Source organism: Amphibalanus amphitrite, unplaced genomic scaffold, assembly GCF_019059575.1.
Source record: "Amphibalanus amphitrite isolate SeventyFive unplaced genomic scaffold, NRLGWU_Aamphi_draft 000362F_arrow, whole genome shotgun sequence".
NCBI classification, from domain to species: domain Eukaryota; kingdom Metazoa; phylum Arthropoda; class Thecostraca; order Balanomorpha; family Balanidae; genus Amphibalanus; species Amphibalanus amphitrite.
Window position 1 is genome coordinate 214,893 of NW_024881856.1, and position 17,591 is coordinate 232,483.

Below are 17,591 nucleotides of genomic sequence, written 5' to 3' on the forward strand. Positions count from 1 at the left end.
CATGAGGATTCGGCGTTATACCTACGTTCGCCATTAGCTGGCGTTTGAAACAGTTTTGTCGCTTCGGTAGTGCTGTTCATTGGGGCACGGATAATCATCTTCCTCTACCCCAGTCGCGGAAACACGGGCTCACTCACAAGTCACTGGTTGGAGCACTGTATGTTGTGTGCGATGAAAGGACCGCACAAAACAAGCCATATCACGAACACGTTGAGGCTAGAGCTCACTGACCATACCATGCCGGTGGGGAAGTGGAGCTAAACACACCGGCTTTTAGGGTGTGTTCGCTGTCTCCTCGGACGAAGAAAATTCTATGTAGTCCGGTCAATCCCGTTCGATACCGGCAGCCAGGCCTCCGCCGAACTCGAACGGCATTGCTCGGACGACTTAATAATGTGAGCTGATTCGCGTGGGCTTGTCCCTAAGATAATTTTAATTTCAATTTTTAATTTTTATCGCACTTAAAAGTCTGTGCATTTCTCTCCATTAGAACTATCGACTACACCGTCAGTAATGGTGCGGGCATGCACGCAATAGATGTGGAATATAAAACCCGTACTACTAAGGGTACTTCCTATAAAATGCAATCCGGCATAAAAATGGCTAACAGACAATTACGTGACGAATATTACATACCAAACCAGATCATTATAAACGGCAGAAACATACACCACAGTACAGGTAACACTGGCCTTCCGACCCACGCAGTTAACTCGACCTCCGCTATAGTTCCACGTGGCGCACAGGTAAAAACCGGACCAATGCGCGGTGTCACCGCAGCGATTCAATCGCGCCCGGCTGATTGACACACCTGTCGGACTGGAATGGCATCGCGTGGCGCCCGGGCCCGGAACGGGAGACGGACCGGCGGAATTCATCACCCGATCTGTACCGCCGGATCGGGGCGATGTATGCAGCTGGTTATACGGCTCAATCACGTCACCAGACTTACATACAGTTGTGGTGGCGATTTTTGTCACGCCAGGTCAGTGGTCTTCGGTCTGCGAGTGGCCGTGTCCATTATTATATCGGCTAATAGTAAATCGGCTCCGAAAAAGCAGACTGGCGCTTAGTGTTCATTCTGCGTGTCTGACTGATTATTAGTCCAACAGAGTTGAAAGTTTGCTCCCTTGACCGCAATTCAATGACGCAGCAAGTCATCTATTGACCAACAACCTGACCCATTAATTTGACGGATGTCTCCCTTCTAGCCGTCTCTGGGTCGCACTCTCAGACGCGCACGGCACGGCAACATTGACCTATCCGTGACACCTCGACACCAACACACTACTGACAGCGACGGGGTCAGGTCGACGCGTCGATCACTTTGGCACGACGTCATCTGTGACAGCGTCGTTCGCGTTCCAGCACGGAGCACCTCGACGGCTGGGATGCTGAGGGGAAGCTGAGGGGCCGCGGGATGTAGATGACAGCCACCTGGTCAGGAGGCGAGTGACGGGGATTTCAGGCGACTGGTGATTTCAGAAATGGAACTGACCTCGTCTGCTTTCCCCCGTGGCGATTAGAATCCCATGGTAGCCCCAGCTCGACGTCCGTGGTCATAGCCCGAGTAGCCTCGCAACAATCGAACACCGTGGGTGTTCTGTTCAGCTAAAGAGGCACACCGACACCACCCTTCTGTCATTCCATAGACACCGCTAAAGAGCAAAAAATACAGCAGCAAAAACTCGTGACGGTATAATGAAAATATTTGAACACCTGTCCATCGGACGCTGCTGTGTGTGTTACGGGCGGTGGATTGGCACAGCGGGCTAGCAGCCCCTTTGATCGGGGCCGGGACGCAGTGGCGCACCCAAGGGGGGGGGGGCCTTGGGGCCCGGCCCCCCCCCGCTCGGTCATAATTAGGAGGCCCCCTGAGCACCGCTTAGGGTACTTTTACACTTGACTTTCCTGCCTAACCTACTATAATTCTGCACAAGATGCACTATCTGGGCAGAGGCCAGGAGGCCCCCTCTGGTAGGCGACCCTTGATGGGCAGGAGGCCCCTTCTGGATGTGAGGCACCTTCTCACAGGAGGCCCTATCTGGGCAGGAATCAAGAGGCCCCCTCTGGCAGGAGATCCTTCATGGGCAGGAGGCCCCCGAGGCACCCTCTGCACAGGAGGCCCCCTCTGGTAAGCGACCCTTGATGGGCAGGAGGCCCCGTCTGGCAGGGGACCTTTTATGCACAGGAGGCCCCTTCTGGATTTGAGGCACCTCTCACAAGAGGCCCTATCTGGGCAGGAATCAAGAGGCCCCCTCTGGCAGGAGATCATTCATGAGCAGGAGGCCCCCGAGGCTCGCTCTTCACAGGAGGCCGTTTCTGGACAGGAGCAGGAGGCCCCCTCTGGCAGGAAAGCCTTTATAGGCAGGAGGCCCCTCTGGCAGGACACCTTTTCTGCTTAGTAGGCCCCTTCTGCATGGGAGGCTCCCTTCTGCACAGATGGCCCTATCTGGGTGGGAGCCAGGAGGCCCCCTCTGGCAGGAAATCTTATACTGGGCAGGAGGCCCCGAGGTTTCCTCTACTTAGGGGCCCTTTCTGGGCCGGAGTCAGGGGGCCCCTCTGGCCTCTTGCAGGAGACCCTTTCTGGGCAGGAGGCCCTCTCTGGATGGGAGTCTCTCTCTGCATAAGAGGACATATCTTGGCAGCAGTCAGGAGGCCCCCTCTGCACAAAATGTCCTATCTGGGTAGGAGCCAGGAGGCCCCCTCTGGCAGGAGATCCTATATGGGCAGGAGGCCCCGAGACTCCCTCTGCACAGGAGGCCCTTTGTGGGCAGGAGCCAGGAGGCCCCCTCTGGCAGGAGACCCTTTATGGGCAGGAGTCCCCTCTGGCAGAGGACCTTTTATGCTTAGGAGGCCCCTTCTGGATGGGACGCTCCCTTCTGCACAGAGGGCCCTATCTAGGCAGGAGCCAGGAGGCCCCATCTGGCAGGAGCTCCTTTATGGGCAGGAGACCCCGAGGCTTCCTCTGCACAGGGGCCCTTTCTGGGCAGGAGTCAGGAGGCCCCTCTGGCCTCTTGAACGAGACCCTCTATGCCCTCTCCTGATGGAAGGCTCCCTCTGCACAAGAGGCCCCTTCTGGCAGGACTCTCTCTGGATCCCCTCTGGAAGGAGACCGTCTCTGGGAAAGAGGCCATCTCTGGATAGGAGGCCCCTCTTCACAAGAGGTCCTATCCTGGCAGCGCCTCGCCCTGGCAGGGCATTTTTCATAACGCGGCCTGGCAGAGGGGGGGGGGGGGTCGATGCGACCCCCCTCGCGATTGGATCCTATGGCACCTAGAAATACCAAATTTGGTAGGTAGGTGGCCCTCTTAAAATCCTCGTCCCTGTGCAAATTTGGTTGCTCTAGGTCAATATTTAGGGGTTTTTGGGAGGTATAATTGTAAAAAATTTGCTAAAACAGGTCAAAAGTTTTCGCTGATAACTTTTGATCTAATTAACCCGCGCCGGGCAGGTGCTCCGCGACTTCCGCGCCGGGCCGGGGGGGGGTGTCTGAAAACCCCCCTTCTAACTCGGCTCCTGGGTCACGTAGCGACACGCGGTAAGCGGCATTCAAAAGAGCGTCCAAAATAAGTACGAAAACACTTCAGTCATTTTTTGGGTCAGGTCAAAGGTCAGGTTACCAGAGGTCACCAAAGGTAAAATGTTGGCTATTTCAACATTTTGGAAACTGCCAACGGCTAACTCGGGAACCGATAGAGCTACAGCGCCGCGGAAAAGCGCATTCGATAGCTCTTTTGACGCTCTTTCGCCAATATGTCCTCAGATTTGACCTCAGGTCAACGGTTTAGCCTCCAGAGGGCAAAAACTCCAAAAATAGCCGTTTTTTACGAACAGTGTTTTTCGGCAATAACTTCTGACTCAAAAAAGCCACGACATTACTTTTGCCAGAATCGTGTTCCTCTTGTCAAAACGCGTCGAATGAACTATAAGTTGACCTTGAAAAGTCAACTTAAAAATTTGACCTCAGGACCTGACCGGAAAAGGTCATGTTGCATGTCAGTCGATCCGCATCGTCGAGCCGAACACATCTAAGGCGTTTTCATCGCTCTATCATGCCTCTATCAGAAGTTATTAGCAAAAAACTGTTAGATACTATTCGTGACCTGAGATGACCTCGGGGACATCTCAGAACGAGGGGTCACACTCCGGGTCACAGGTGCAATTTTCGGGTTCAGTGTGTCCATTTTACCTACATCCCGATGTTTGAGAGTGTCTAGAATGGCGTTCGTGCAAAACAGACGCCTTTCAATTTTCTCCCATTGAATTATAATAGAGAGGCCGCAAAATTGACCTGACCTTAGGTCACCGATATCGAAATTCCGAGATACACGTTTAATAGGTTTTTATACACGCTTTTATAGGATACACGAGATACACTGTTACTCTCATCAATCGCTGAAAGTTTCAAGGCAATCGTGCGGTCGGTGTAGCCATGACGAACATTCTAATTTGTTTCTGACCTGACCTTGAGAGACCTGGGTCTGAAATTTTCACAGCATGTGCGGAAAAGATGCACGAACAGGTGTGTTAAAAACGGCGGCGCGGAGCTGCGAAAAGCCGCCGGGGGGGGGGGGGGTGTGTGTTCAAACACCCCCCGGCCCGGCGCGGGTTAAGATAGAGCAAAACAAAAGCACCAGTGAACTCAGCACGTCAAGGCGTGTCGAATGATATACTTTTTTTGTTTGCTTAAGTGTACTTAAAAGTGTAGGTATTAAAGTGTACTTAAGTGCACAACTTAAGTAAAACTTAAGTCTTAGGAATGGTTGAAATGCTTAATGTTGCATAATTCGACTCAGCTGTTCAAGAGGAACAGAATGATACCATTTTGAAACCTGTTCTATTATGTGACAAGTTATCGGCACAAACGTCATTTGACCTGAGTTGACCTCATTTGACCTGAACCTTAGATAAGTACACCAAACAAAGAAACACCGAGTGATATTATGTTAAGTACTGTGGTATCAAAGAACAAAAGGGATACAACGAAGCGGACATCTCTATATTTTCCGAATAGGAGTTATTTGAATATTTTCACATAGGCTTAACATTACGACGTAATGACCCCTAACTGACCTCAGGTCAGTGACATAAAAAACGAACTACATATTATACAGCTCGGTGAACTTAGCACATCCTGAAAGTTTGAAGGAAATCAGTCCAAAACTGTGCGTTGGACAGGTACATAAAAAATTAAATTTGACCATAACCTTGTACCCGTTTTTCTGACATGGTGGCCTGACCCAAGGTCGACCGGACCTGAAATTTGCAGATCACATGAAAAAAGGTTGCCCCATAGGTTGTGCCAAATTTAGCGGCGTTGCGCGCCGCCAATTTTACGCTATCTTTGAAAAACCTTAGGGGGGGGGGGTCGCATCGACCCCCCTGCCAGGGTGAGGGTTAAGCTTTACTAATAACGCTAAGAACGTCACCAAACATACAGAGGCCGTCAAAAAGTAAGCCATTTGGAGGCCCCCTCGATAGAGAAAAGGCCCCCTGGCAAGCGGAACACGGAGGCCCCTTTGAGCCCGGGCCCCCTCCCCTGGAAAATCCTGGGTGCGCCCCTGCCGGGACGGGAGCCTGACGAGCCGCCGCGCGGCTAGCAGCCCTATCAGATGGCTGTACTCAGGACAGACAGCTACTGTCACACCATAGAGCCATTGATATGGAGATTATTTTAATGGCAATTTAATTAGGACGGCGTCGTTTTTCTTACTAAATCCAAGTCGTTTCTTTTACATTCAAGTTGTCGTCAATGTCGGCACTCCTGGTCACGTGATAATGGGTGGCGGCGTAGAAAAAATGTTTGCATTATGCATGTGTCATGTTCAGCTGTACGATCTCGAAACACTTGGTCGGTGCCTAATTGATGTGAAGATTTAACAATGCACCTAAAAGAAGTAAAAAACAAGAATAGGTATTTGAAGCTCCGGATAGTCGATGAACACTGTGGGGGGGGGGGGGGTCCCGGGCCCCAGCGGGGCCCGGGGGATGTGTTGTGAAGGGGTGTGAAGGTGTCCAGTGTTCAATGGACATTGGGCACCTTCGATATCTTTTTCAGTAAAACATGTCATCTGGAGTTCGGAAATAGGCTTCCGGAGGCTGGCTAGAACGCAGCGTTTTACGCCTCTCCCATCCTTCCCGAGTCGCAGTTCGTGGATCGTTGTCGCTTTCTGCGCGCTATCCATCGGATCGATAGCCTTCCAGTTCCGCAGTTCACATCAGTCTGACGCCACGAGCAACTTCTACTGCGCCTCCCTGAGGAAGGCTCCGGCCGGCCGAGGGAGCCGTCCCAGCGCCGCGCCGGAGCCGTCCCAGCGCCGCGCCGGAGCCGTCCCAGCGCCGCGCCGGAGCCGTCCCAGCGCCGCGCCGGAGCCGTCCCAGCGCCGCGCCGGAGCCGTCCCAGCGCCGCGCCGGAGCCGTCCCAGCGCCGCGCCGGAGCCGTCCCAGCGCCGCGCCGGAGCCGTCCCAGCGCCGCGCCGGAGCCGTCCCAGCGCCGCGCCGGAGCCGTCCCAGCGCCGCGCCGGAGCCGTCCCAGCGCCGCGCCGGAGCCGTCCCAGCGCCGCGCCGGAGCCGTCCCAGCGCCGCGCCGGAGCCGTCCCAGCGCCGCGCCGGAGCCGTCCCAGCGCCGCGCCGGAGCCGTCCCAGCGCCGCGCCGGAGCCGTCCCAGCGCCGCGCCGGAGCCGTCCCAGCGCCGCGCCGGAGCCGTCCCAGCGCCGCGCCGGAGCCGTCCCAGCGCCGCGCCGGAGCCGTCCCAGCGCCGCGCCGGAGCCGTCCCAGCGCCGCGCCGGAGCCGTCCCAGCGCCGCGCCGGAGCCGTCCCAGCGCCGCTCCGGAGCCGTCCTACTCTACCCTCACGCCACCCATTGCATCATTTAATATTCATAACCTTCCGAAACGGGTGAATAGTTCTCTGCTCACCCCGGCTAGCCGGCTATCCAGTTATCTTCGTTTTGCAGAGGGCTGGCCCGCCGGCGCCAGTAGTAAAGGTGAATGCAAATGACGCGCCGTGAAATGGTGGCGGCTCTTCTGACAGTGCCGCCGCCCGGGCCGCTCAAAAGAGCCACTGTCGGCTCGTCACAAAGAGTCTGTCACCGACCTGGTCGGCCCAGAAACGGCGGCGCGTGATCGGAATTCGATCGGACTCACGCCCGGCGCAGAGCTGGCTCTCCGTCCATTGATAGAGGGGAGAGAGCCCGTTTCTAGTAAGCTGGAAAAGTGGGGATGATTTCGTGTTTACTAGACGTGCTCACTTTCGCTTACTTTATATTTTGGCCATGTCTGGTGGGTGACGCAGAAGCTTGCCTGAATGCTCCCTGATGGTGCAGCAAAAGATCAATAGACGATGTTTGAACAGGAATTCTGTCAGTCATGGCGCGGAAGTTTGTGAGCGGCTGTGCCGTATGATAATGAAAGTCATCCAAAGCTTTATGTTTCTCTTGCATCGAATATTTACGTCTAACCTCTTATCAGAAGTTGCAATCAAAATACCTCTTTTAACACTGAAAAAAGCGCGCGTAATCACGAAATGATACCGTTAGGTATAAAAGTTATTTTTTGTTTCCACACGTCAGGTAACATGGTTGTCTGTCATCAAAAAGTGAATCAATTTCGGCTCATTATAAGTATCAATTCTTTTTGCTGTTAGCAGTTCAACGTGAGATCCCCGGCTCAGTTGAATTTTTTACATTTCCAGCCTTTTCCGAACAAATGTCAGGTTCCCATTTCTCGTCACCCTAAAGTCCGATTCGCTGATCCATCACACGTTGTTTTGATGTCGGCCGATTTCCCTCATGATGTAAGTGTCACAAGAATGTCCCATTGGCGGCACTCGGCGTGGACCGTTAGTTTTGGGCGCTGGGACCGTCCCCGGCTCTGCCCCCCGGGTGGTCGGGTCTGTCCCCCGCCAGGTCGGGCCCACCTCCTCGCATGCCTCAGCACCTCCTTCTTCATCTGCTGGCCCTCTGATCTCGAGCCGTCCGGCGTCTCCCGTCCGCTCACCTGCCCCCCCCCCTGGACCCCGACCCCCTCCCCGGACCCCAGCGGACACCTCTCACACGGTCCGATACCTGCGTGGGGCGCCCGCTGTGACCCTCTGTCCCACCCTGTCGCCCCGCGTCCCCAGCCGGCCGACCATGTTCCGCGCCCATGTCCCGCTCCCCGGCCCCGCAAACAGGCGCCGGCGAATCAAAGGCCCGACCCTGTCCCCTACCGGTGCCCACGGCGCTCATCACAATACCTGGCGGGGGACCCTACACCTCACCTCGAGAGGGACTTCCGGACCGGGGAGAGCGGCGGGCCAGCCTCAGGCCAGCCCCGGGGCGGCGGTGGGTCTCCCCTCCTCGGCCCCCGCGCGCCGCCGTTCAGCCGCCGCCGCCGCGCCGACCGCGGTGGGCAGCCGGCCGCCGCCTCCGGCCCGGTCAGTCTCGCGCAGAAGGTCGACGGGTGAGGTGGTGCCGAGCTGTCTCGTAGGAAGCGCCGAGCGTGACCGAGCAGCGCCGAGTGATACCCCAGGGAATCGAGAGGAGACAGACACGCGGAGGACAGGAGAATTACCGCACGTGGCCGCTGAGGGAGATCAGACTAAGGTGAGAGCGACCGAGGAATTTGGGCAGGAATGGCCGCACATTCTGGGGTTTTGCTCAGAACTGGGACCCTATAATATTCTTTCAGCTAGGTAATGGCTAGCTATTAGCCCAGAACAGCCGCTATAAGAAATTTGCTTTCTTTGAGGAACGCTGCAGAAATGGCTTCCCGAACGCAGCCGTTGTAGGGATAGTTGAGTTCTTGTGAAACTGTTACATGGCGATGACCGATGCATAATGATTGGGTGGTTCTACATTACTTGCCGCCGATTGTATACCTACACTGTCCAGTTCAGCAGACACGTTTGCCTACTTTCACTAGGAATGCACACGTTTCCACAGTAAACACCGTGACATGCAGCTACATTAGAAAATACGTCATCGAAACGTCGGAGGAATATTCTGAGCCAGTTTCGAGGAATGTGCAAATGTTACATCATCGATAGACATGCCAGAGCTCACTGCTCACTACCCGTAAATACGTCTCGATGATTCTTCGTAAACTAGTGAACGATTATCGGCTGACACAGGCTGTGGAATGCCAACTAATTTATGAAAGCCACGTGCTCATGACCGTTTTTGCAGCAAAACTCATGAATTTGCTCGTAAATAATGAGGGACGGGCATGACGACCCCTGCTAACGCTACTGCGTTGAACGGGAGGCCCCTTCTCCCTAAAAACAGAAAACACCACCGAATCATAGTCTGACGAGTAATTATATCCGTACCGGGGCTAAATTCGGAATTCCTTCAACAAAAAAGGAACAACACGTGGAAACTTTGAGTTAGTGCTGATTGGACTGTCATATAAACAATGGAGGAACATGGTAAAGTCGATAAGTCATTAACATTTTATACTATGAGCGGGAGCAAGTAAAGTAAACTTTGACCGTGGATCATATTATATTGCTACTGTAGTTAACTTTTATTTCATATCTTATTCAATAAGACCTTGTAGAATGTATGTAGGCATCTACTTTTAGAAATCAGTTGATTCCGTACCAATAAGATCGCTCATGGGGAGAAATGTTGCCAAAATAACAGTACCTACATTGGCTCCAGGGATAGCAGTCGCGGTGACAAGTTTACTCACGTATTCACTGTAACGTTATATTGTTCCGATAATGTATTTGGTCACTAAGGCACCTTTTGGCTATCCACATACCCTATGTACAGAATAAAGTCAGCATAAGGTCACCATAAAAGTAGCATAAAGTCAGGCCAGCTGTGTGTAAATTAACGACCGATACCCCCGAACCCGATTACGATACGCTGACGAAGCTTTGTAATACAATTCGAAAGCTCCGACCCGAACGATTTCTTGTGGAGTAGGTAAAGTCCTCATTCAGTTATTACATTTTTTTCGTTTGTTACTCCTATATTCGTATATTACTATATACATTCAAACAACTGCAAATAAGGTGGGCTGATTAGAGGACGGCCAAGGATATCTCCCACCCCTGCACATTTTGTGACTGCATTGGGAGTAATTGATGCCGAGCGCGCCTATTACGCCTACCTATGTCAGCAAATGGAGCACATGGAGCCGATTTAGAGCGGAGATTACAGCTGTCATTCTACGGCGCGCCCGGTTAGCTGACGTGAGACCGCAGTCCCCACTGCAGGTATTGCTGAGTCCCTGCAGGGTATGATGAATGGCAGCCGTCGCAAAGAACGGATGAGCTGACATACTCGTAACGCTTATCGCCTCACCGGTAACGTTCGGACGTTTACATCAGGTGACGCTTCCGCTACCAAAACCCGTTGTTGCTAGGGTGGACGTCTTAGCGAGCTTATCGGGGTCTAGCTTCGTCTCTGCGTCAGGTAACCCTACCCGCGCCGGGAGTAGTGCGCTCTGCAGAGCCGCAGAAGGCTGACACTTCGGGCGCAATCTGCCGCAGCTTGCATTTCAATTTATGTCCCGTGCTTATATCAGGACGATGAGCTTGATCGCTGCGGCCGTCCGCTGCAACGGGCGTAGCTGCCGGAGGAAACGCAGCTTCAGTGGTGAACGGGACGGCCGGGCATTGTTGTCGGAGGAAACAGAGCTTTATTGGTGAACGGCTCGGCGCTGGCAGCGCTCTCCGTCTGGCCCGCCAACACCTCCCGTGAACGGGGTATCACCTGCGGTTTACGATCAGCCCCGCCGTGTTACGCATCACAGCCACTGACGCCGGCTTCCGGGCGGCAAACAAAACTCTGTCCGGCGTAAAATGATGATCCGCGTGTCTGGCCAGCGCGGCGGCCCGGGCGGGGCGAAACTCAGTGTTACCAGTGTGAAAATGAGCGGGTTGGTGACTAATCACCCAATTTTCCACCGATGCAGCCGTGCCTGTTTATCACCGCAATCGGACGAGAATGCGATTTGCTGTCGCTGAGCGAATCTGCCCGAAAGTTACGCGCTCCATCTGTCGGCTCTTTGCCGTTCCTACGTCTACCAGAGAGAACATCGCTATTACATTTGTTGGAAGGAAAGGCAACTGTCGCAACTGTGGTACCGAGCGTCGCAGTATTAGCATCGCCCTGCGCGCTGCGCGTTTTACTCCCCTCGCGCAGCTGCGAGGGACCTTGGCGTTACACTCTCGCCCCTCTGCACTGATGGAGGGCGCCTGATGAGATCACACCGTCCCTCGCACAGCGCCGCGCCGGCCATCACCTGCAATCGGATGGGATGAACGTGTTGAACATCAGTTTGTCGAGTGTAGCGAACGGGCCGAGCGGCGGGCCGGCGCGCGCTGTTTCTCAGGGGCTGAACCGGCGCAAGGTCGGGCTCGTCAAAACGGTACCTGCTGAATCAATGTAAGCCGAAAAGGTCCGAGTTACGGCAGACAGTGTGTGCCATAAATGGTGAGACATGGCGCCGTGGCAGTAACGGTCTCTGACAGAAAAAGATCGGTCATTCATGCCTGGTGCTGACGCCGTGAATTGTGGAGGATTTAAGTCTTACAGAATCTTGCTGTGGTTTGTCGGTTGTCAGAACATTATTAGGGATGACATCAGGAGTGATTGATTATGCTGCTAAAACATTTACATTGAACGATGCTATGTTCGTTTCAATTCCAATCGTCGCATTGCACAGCGCATGTCGCACGCATATCGCATTATTTTTGCATTCTCGGCATAACGTCCAATGTGAGACTCATTTCACATGCTGAGACTGGAGGTAATTATCGTCGATACCGAAGTCGAAACTGAGCTAGCTATTTCCCCGTCTGTGGGTATCGACCACATTCCAAGTCAGCTTTATATCACCCAAAAGACAGCCAAACAGACAGAACGAACCAAATGTCAATCTGTGGGCGTATCTGTGAAAGAACTTAATGCATTATCCACACAATAGTGATCTCTCCATTATTCCCTTATCTTTGTCGTTTGGCTGTGGGCGTGCGTGGGTAGGACAGCGGATGTCATAACGAAGTAGACTCGGCTGGGCACACAAAGAGGAGCTGCGAGGCGTCTCGGTGGCGCCTCGGCACGGAGCGTTTCCTGGGTGTCCCTCCTGGTGACCGCCGCCGCCGCCGCCGCCGCCGCCCTGGCAGCGGCGGCGGCGGCGGCGGCGGCGGCGGCGGAGCGTAAAGTGCAGCTGCTGTCGCTCGCCGCCCGCAGCCGACGTCCTGGATAAACTACCGGGCGGTTTTGTATACGTGCGCCGGTGGGCCAGTGACCCGTGTCAGCGTGTCAGTCTCTCGCTGTCTGCCCCGTGACGTTCAGGCAATCAGCTAAGATCGGGAGGGTGAAAGCCTAGTCAGGACAGTATGACAGCATATCTATTTGTGCCCCGGATAAAGTCTGTTGAAGATAAGATCCACTATTATTCATCTAACTATAGTATCGATTTCGGCGGCGCACTGCGCACATCAGGCACCACAATCGTTCAATCAACATCACATCCAAACGACCAATCTCGGCCGTCACCTTATACGTTTATCACAGCCGCTGACAGTTCACTGCAACATAAATACGGCCAATGAGGCTGCCGTACGCTCAGTATGCCCACCGGCGTCGGCGCGGTCCTCGTGCGAACCTCCGCTCTCCCGGTGTGTGACCGCCGACGTTGTCCTGTTTCAGGCTGTGAGGACGTCAGCTGATGGCCGGCGGGTGACGTCGAGCTAACGCCATGACCAGCTCCACGCTTGAGCTCATCAGTCCGCGGCCGTACTACACCACTCAGGTGAGAATCCGATCGCGCGGCTCTCACCTCTCACCACGCGGCTCTCACCGCACCAGCCAGCCCACACGTGGGCTGTTAGGGTTGAGTTTGACAGGAGACCACCCAGCCTTGGCGTTTTGGTGCGCTAAGGACCTTGCGTGCTGACAGGTCATGGCAGTATTTTCGTGTTTTATTGGTCCATCATTTTCGTCAATAGTCGCCGACGGGCATGATTGCATGTGATATGCTGATTCGATGCGTGGTAAAATATGAGTTAACGGAGCGTTAAACTGGGTATCAATAGCTACCACACCGTGTATTGCTTTACAGCTGCTTAGTTTGGAGATGTGATACGGAATGTATCCTTATTTTATACATAAGGCTTTCTACGCTTATGGCCTCACAACCGTTAAAAACTGATTTTTATTACACCCAGTTTGCGGTGCTCTTTTCCGCTCGATCGCTGGCACCCTGTTAACGGAAATTATTAGTGAGGATAAAGCTGAGACTTATTTCTCATTTTCATCGATAATATATGTAGGTAGGTATATTTTTTTTGTCTTCGAAATCGTTAGTGCTCCAAACGTTAAAAGCGTTATCGCACGAAGTATGAGCCACTTGTTGCTTAGAAAGGCCCTGTCTCATGAATATGTTCCACTGCACCTGCTCCGAATTCATAGCCACTGTCTCACCACACCTCTCTCTTCTCGGCAGGTTCTGGCCTCCCTGGCAGTGGCCATGGGTCAGCTGGCGGTCGGCCTCGGCAAGGGGTACAGCTCGCCGGCTCTCCAGTCGCTGGCCGGAGCGCGCGAGCACGGTGGGCTGGCCATCAGCGCGCAGCAGGGCTCCTGGGTGGCCAGTCTGTCGCTGCTGGGCGCGCTGGTGGGCGGCCTGCCCAGCGGCCTGGCGCTGCGGCTCGGCCGGCGCCGGCTGCTGGCCGCCGTCAGCGTGCCGTTCGCCGCCGCCTGGTGGCTGGCCGCCGGCGCCGGCTCCGTCTGGGAGCTGTACGCGGCCGCCTTCATCAGCGGCGTCTGCTCCTCGGTGGTGGCCGTCGTGACGCCCGTCTACGTCAGCGAGATCGCGCAGCCGGCCGTGCGCGGCAGCCTCTGCTCGCTGACCAAGGTGGCGACCAGCGTGGGCCTGCTGCTCAGCTACAGTCTGGGCGTGGCGCTCGACTGGCGCCGGCTGGCCATGGTCGCCTCCGCCGGGCCTCTGCTGCTGCTGCTCGGCTGCTGCTGCGTGCCAGAGACGCCCAGCTTCCTCATGTTCCGCGGCCGGGACCGCGAGGCGCGCGCGGCGCTCCAGTGGCTGCGCGGCCCCTCGGCAGACATCAGCTCCGAGCACGACGTCATGCGCGCCAACATCGTCTACATCAAGCAGGAGCAGCCGTCGTGCGGAGACGCCTCCCCGGAGCAGTGGCGCGCGCTGGTGCGGCCCGTGCTCGTTACCACCGGCCTCATGTTCCTGCAGAAATTCTCCGGAGTGCACGCGTTCAGCTTCTACGGCGTCACCATCCTGGACAAAGTGCTGGCGCGAGCGAGCGCGCAGGGCGCCGCGGCCGTGGTGGCCCTGCTGCAGATCCTGGCCGGGCTGACGTCCAGCGTGTTGATCGACACGGTCGGCCGCCGGCCGCTGCTGATGGTCAGCAGCGCGCTCATGTCCGTTTCGCTGGCCGGTTTCGGCACGTTCGTGTACGTGGTGGAGCGGCTGGAGTGGACGTCGGCCCAGCAGGCGCCGTTCGACTGGGTGCCCATGTCGTGTGTGCTCGTCTGTCAGGTGGCGTTCGCGCTCGGCGTCGGCCCGATCTCGTGGCTGCTGATCGGGGAGCTGTTCCCGCTGCGGCAGCGCGGCCTCGGCGCGCTGGCGGCGTCCGTCAGCTACGGCTGCGCGTTCGTCAGCGTGAAGACGTTCGTGGACCTGGAGCGGTGGCTCGGCCTTTGCGGGGTGTTCTGGTTATACGCGGTGGTGTCGCTCTTCTGCCTGGCGTTCGTCCTGGTGTTTGTGCCCGAGACCAAGGGACGCGAACTGGAGGAGATGGAGGAGAGGACAAGGTTCGTGTAGTGAACCCCTTAGGAAATGACGCACAGAACTACGCTCGTGTGGTGAACCACTCCAGTATTTGGCGGAGAGACACTTTTGTGCTGTGCCAGGCGGCATGGGTTACCGACGCCACGCGAGCCACGCCTGTTGTTTGAACCGCTGCGGATATTTTATTGCCCGTTATGACATGGGACCGCCGCCAATCGGTGTGATGTGTGATATGTGATCGCCGCATGTCGCCGGTGTCGATGTGACCGCTCGTTGATGCGGGTCTCCGTCGGTGACTGCCTCGATGTGACTCAGAATCTGCACTGCCAGTGTCAGGGCAGAGGGTGACGATTGCGGGTACCGTCGTCTACCTCGCTCTCTCGCCGTGGCCGCGTATTTATTGTCCTGTCTGTGCGTGATCTTGTGCCAGTAGATTTTAGACGCCCATTGAGGTCTTCTGAGGACTTTGAGGCGTACCATCCTACTCCTGTGTTCCTCGTCTGCTGAGCTGCAGCAGTGTCATGTTGATCTCATTTTATATATCCATTTCATCCCTTTTTGAGTGTATCATCTTCAAGTAATGATGAATGTGATGTCACCTGTTTACAAATATATCACGCCTCGTAACATCGATTGTTTTTTTTTCTCTAAAAACAAACACGATTCGCGAATCGGTGTGGGGCCACTGTAGTGAACATGGACCTGAACAGCATATTGGAAGGGAATGTGTGTAAGGAGTTGACTTATTGTCAGGAAACAATGTTTTTTTTGTGTCACTTTGTGCTTGGCAAATCACATCACGAGTCTGCCTGGTCTTTGGTAGCCTCATTTCAACCCGCACGGAACGTTAACGGAGAAGCCACAAGTCAATAATTTAGACCAACCACTAAACGACGTCTCCAGTCAAAACTAGAAACAATCCACTCCTCCAAGCAGGCCTACTGGCCACTGGGGTCAGCAATCGGGGTCAAGGTCAGAGACGTGTCGCAGTGTGGGCCAATCAGCGTTCGAGTCCGCTCGCTCAGTAACTGTATGAGACAGCGCATAGACTGTTTTGTTTTGTTGAAGCGGCCAGGTCACGCTCTGCGCTACTTTTTTAGCGGCAGCTGAAGTTTTATGTGTGAAGTGCATTCGAATACATTGCTTATTTCACATAATTAGGCGCGAAAGTGTACCGGGTGGCCCAGAAAAAACGTTCCCAATTTTAAATCAATATTTCTCAGAAAGTGATAAAGATACAACATTGAAACTTCCAATAGTCAATGCGGCATATATTTTCAGCAAATGGTATGAATTTTTATGTTATTCGGTTGATTGCTTTTTAAACGGTTCGTGTTTCTAGCATGTCATGTAAAAATCACTTTTTTGCTCAGATGTTTACTAAAAATGTGAGTGAACAGGCCACTTCCATCTCGGCACCACGGCCTGCAGCCATGACTGCTACTGGCAACTAGCCTCATTGATGGTTCAGGCCTCAGGGTGACACATTCCCTGTCGCTTTTTTCCTTTTTCGGTCGATTTACTATTTGATCTTCTTGAAGGGAGGGCGATCAGCAGTAGCCCATGCACCGTGCCGCTCCTTCTCTTCAAACCAGGACTAGTGTTGAAATGAGTGACATCCATTAAAGCAATTTTGGCTTAGCATTTGAATATTTGGCACATAAGTGGGATAAAAATATTTAGAATAACAGCACACGTGCTGTTATCATTCACGTGTTCTATTTTTCTATTTTTATTCGAACATGGTACGTCTAAGCCAATCATTACTACCGTTCAACAACGGCAAAAAAAGCAAAAACGTCTTACTTAATTCAACATAAGATTGCTGGCTTGAAAATGATGGTACAGTGTTATAATTTGGCATACCAATGCGCAAAGAAGTGACGCAAAGTTGATGAAAATTTTGGCTCGTTATTTGCACTCGAATTTGAGATATAGGCCTCCAAAGTTCGGAACGTTTTTTTTGGGCCACCCGGTATAATGTGTGGCAGCAACAGTGATAGGTCTGTGACATTATACAAACGCGCTACAAGCATATCGATCCATCTTGGTAACGGCTCGTAGGCTGTGTGATAAAAAAGAAACAGTGAAACGAAAAGATCGTGGGCTGCTGTAGTGAACATAGACCTGACAGCTCTTCGAACGGATCACCAGCAACAGCTCTCACGTCGCCTGATCAATTTAATGAGCTTGCCGATGTCCGTGCAACCATCAACCATCAACTTCTCAGAGCATCTATAGAAGGGATGTGGTCACTGCCTCCTAAAACTGCCCAGTCCTCGTTTGATACTCGAAGAACCTCGGCTGGCAAGTGGCATGCCACGTATTCCACATGTTACGGTTTTTGTAGCACGTAACCTGTTAGTTGTTACGTGGTATATTCCACATATTATACACAAATAGCGAAAGAGCCATATCATGAACCGGAGCTGATAGCTACAGATCAATTATTCAATTTTTCATTAACCCGGCCGGGCCCGGATGTGTCGAGGTCAACCAAAGGTCATTCGAGGTCACAGGAAGTCAACATAAAAGTTGACTTTTTCCAAACAAAATATATATCATTCGACGCGGCTTGACAAGGCGAATGTACCACTGCCGTAGCTCAAGGACCATTTTGTCGAACTTATTTGTGAAAAACTAAAACCACAGCTCGGGGTCGTTGGCCTGACCTCTGACCTAAGGTCATCAAAAATATTTTTCTATTTTTTTTTTCTCTAGGTCAAACGCTACACAACCGTGCTCGTAATTTGTCTTTATCTCTAAAAGTCTATTTTTAGCAGCTATTTGAAGTTCGCGTCTGTGACGCCGAAGTTTGCCGTGCAGGGG

The 17,591-nt window shown here is 53.7% G+C and overlaps 1 protein-coding gene across 1 annotated transcript; it reads left to right on the forward strand.

Annotated features, from left to right (window-relative positions):
• The first annotated feature begins 8,421 nt into the window (after positions 1 to 8,421).
• Positions 8,422 to 15,393, forward strand: LOC122389573 (facilitated trehalose transporter Tret1-like). The gene is made up of 3 exons (XM_043381730.1): positions 8,422 to 8,587; positions 12,653 to 12,755; positions 13,449 to 15,393. The coding sequence occupies exons 2-3, from the start codon at positions 12,702 to 12,704 to the stop codon at positions 14,793 to 14,795; spliced, it is 1,401 nt and encodes a 466-aa protein (XP_043237665.1). The 5' UTR covers positions 8,422 to 8,587; positions 12,653 to 12,701; the 3' UTR covers positions 14,796 to 15,393.
• The last annotated feature ends 2,198 nt before the right edge of the window (positions 15,394 to 17,591 follow it).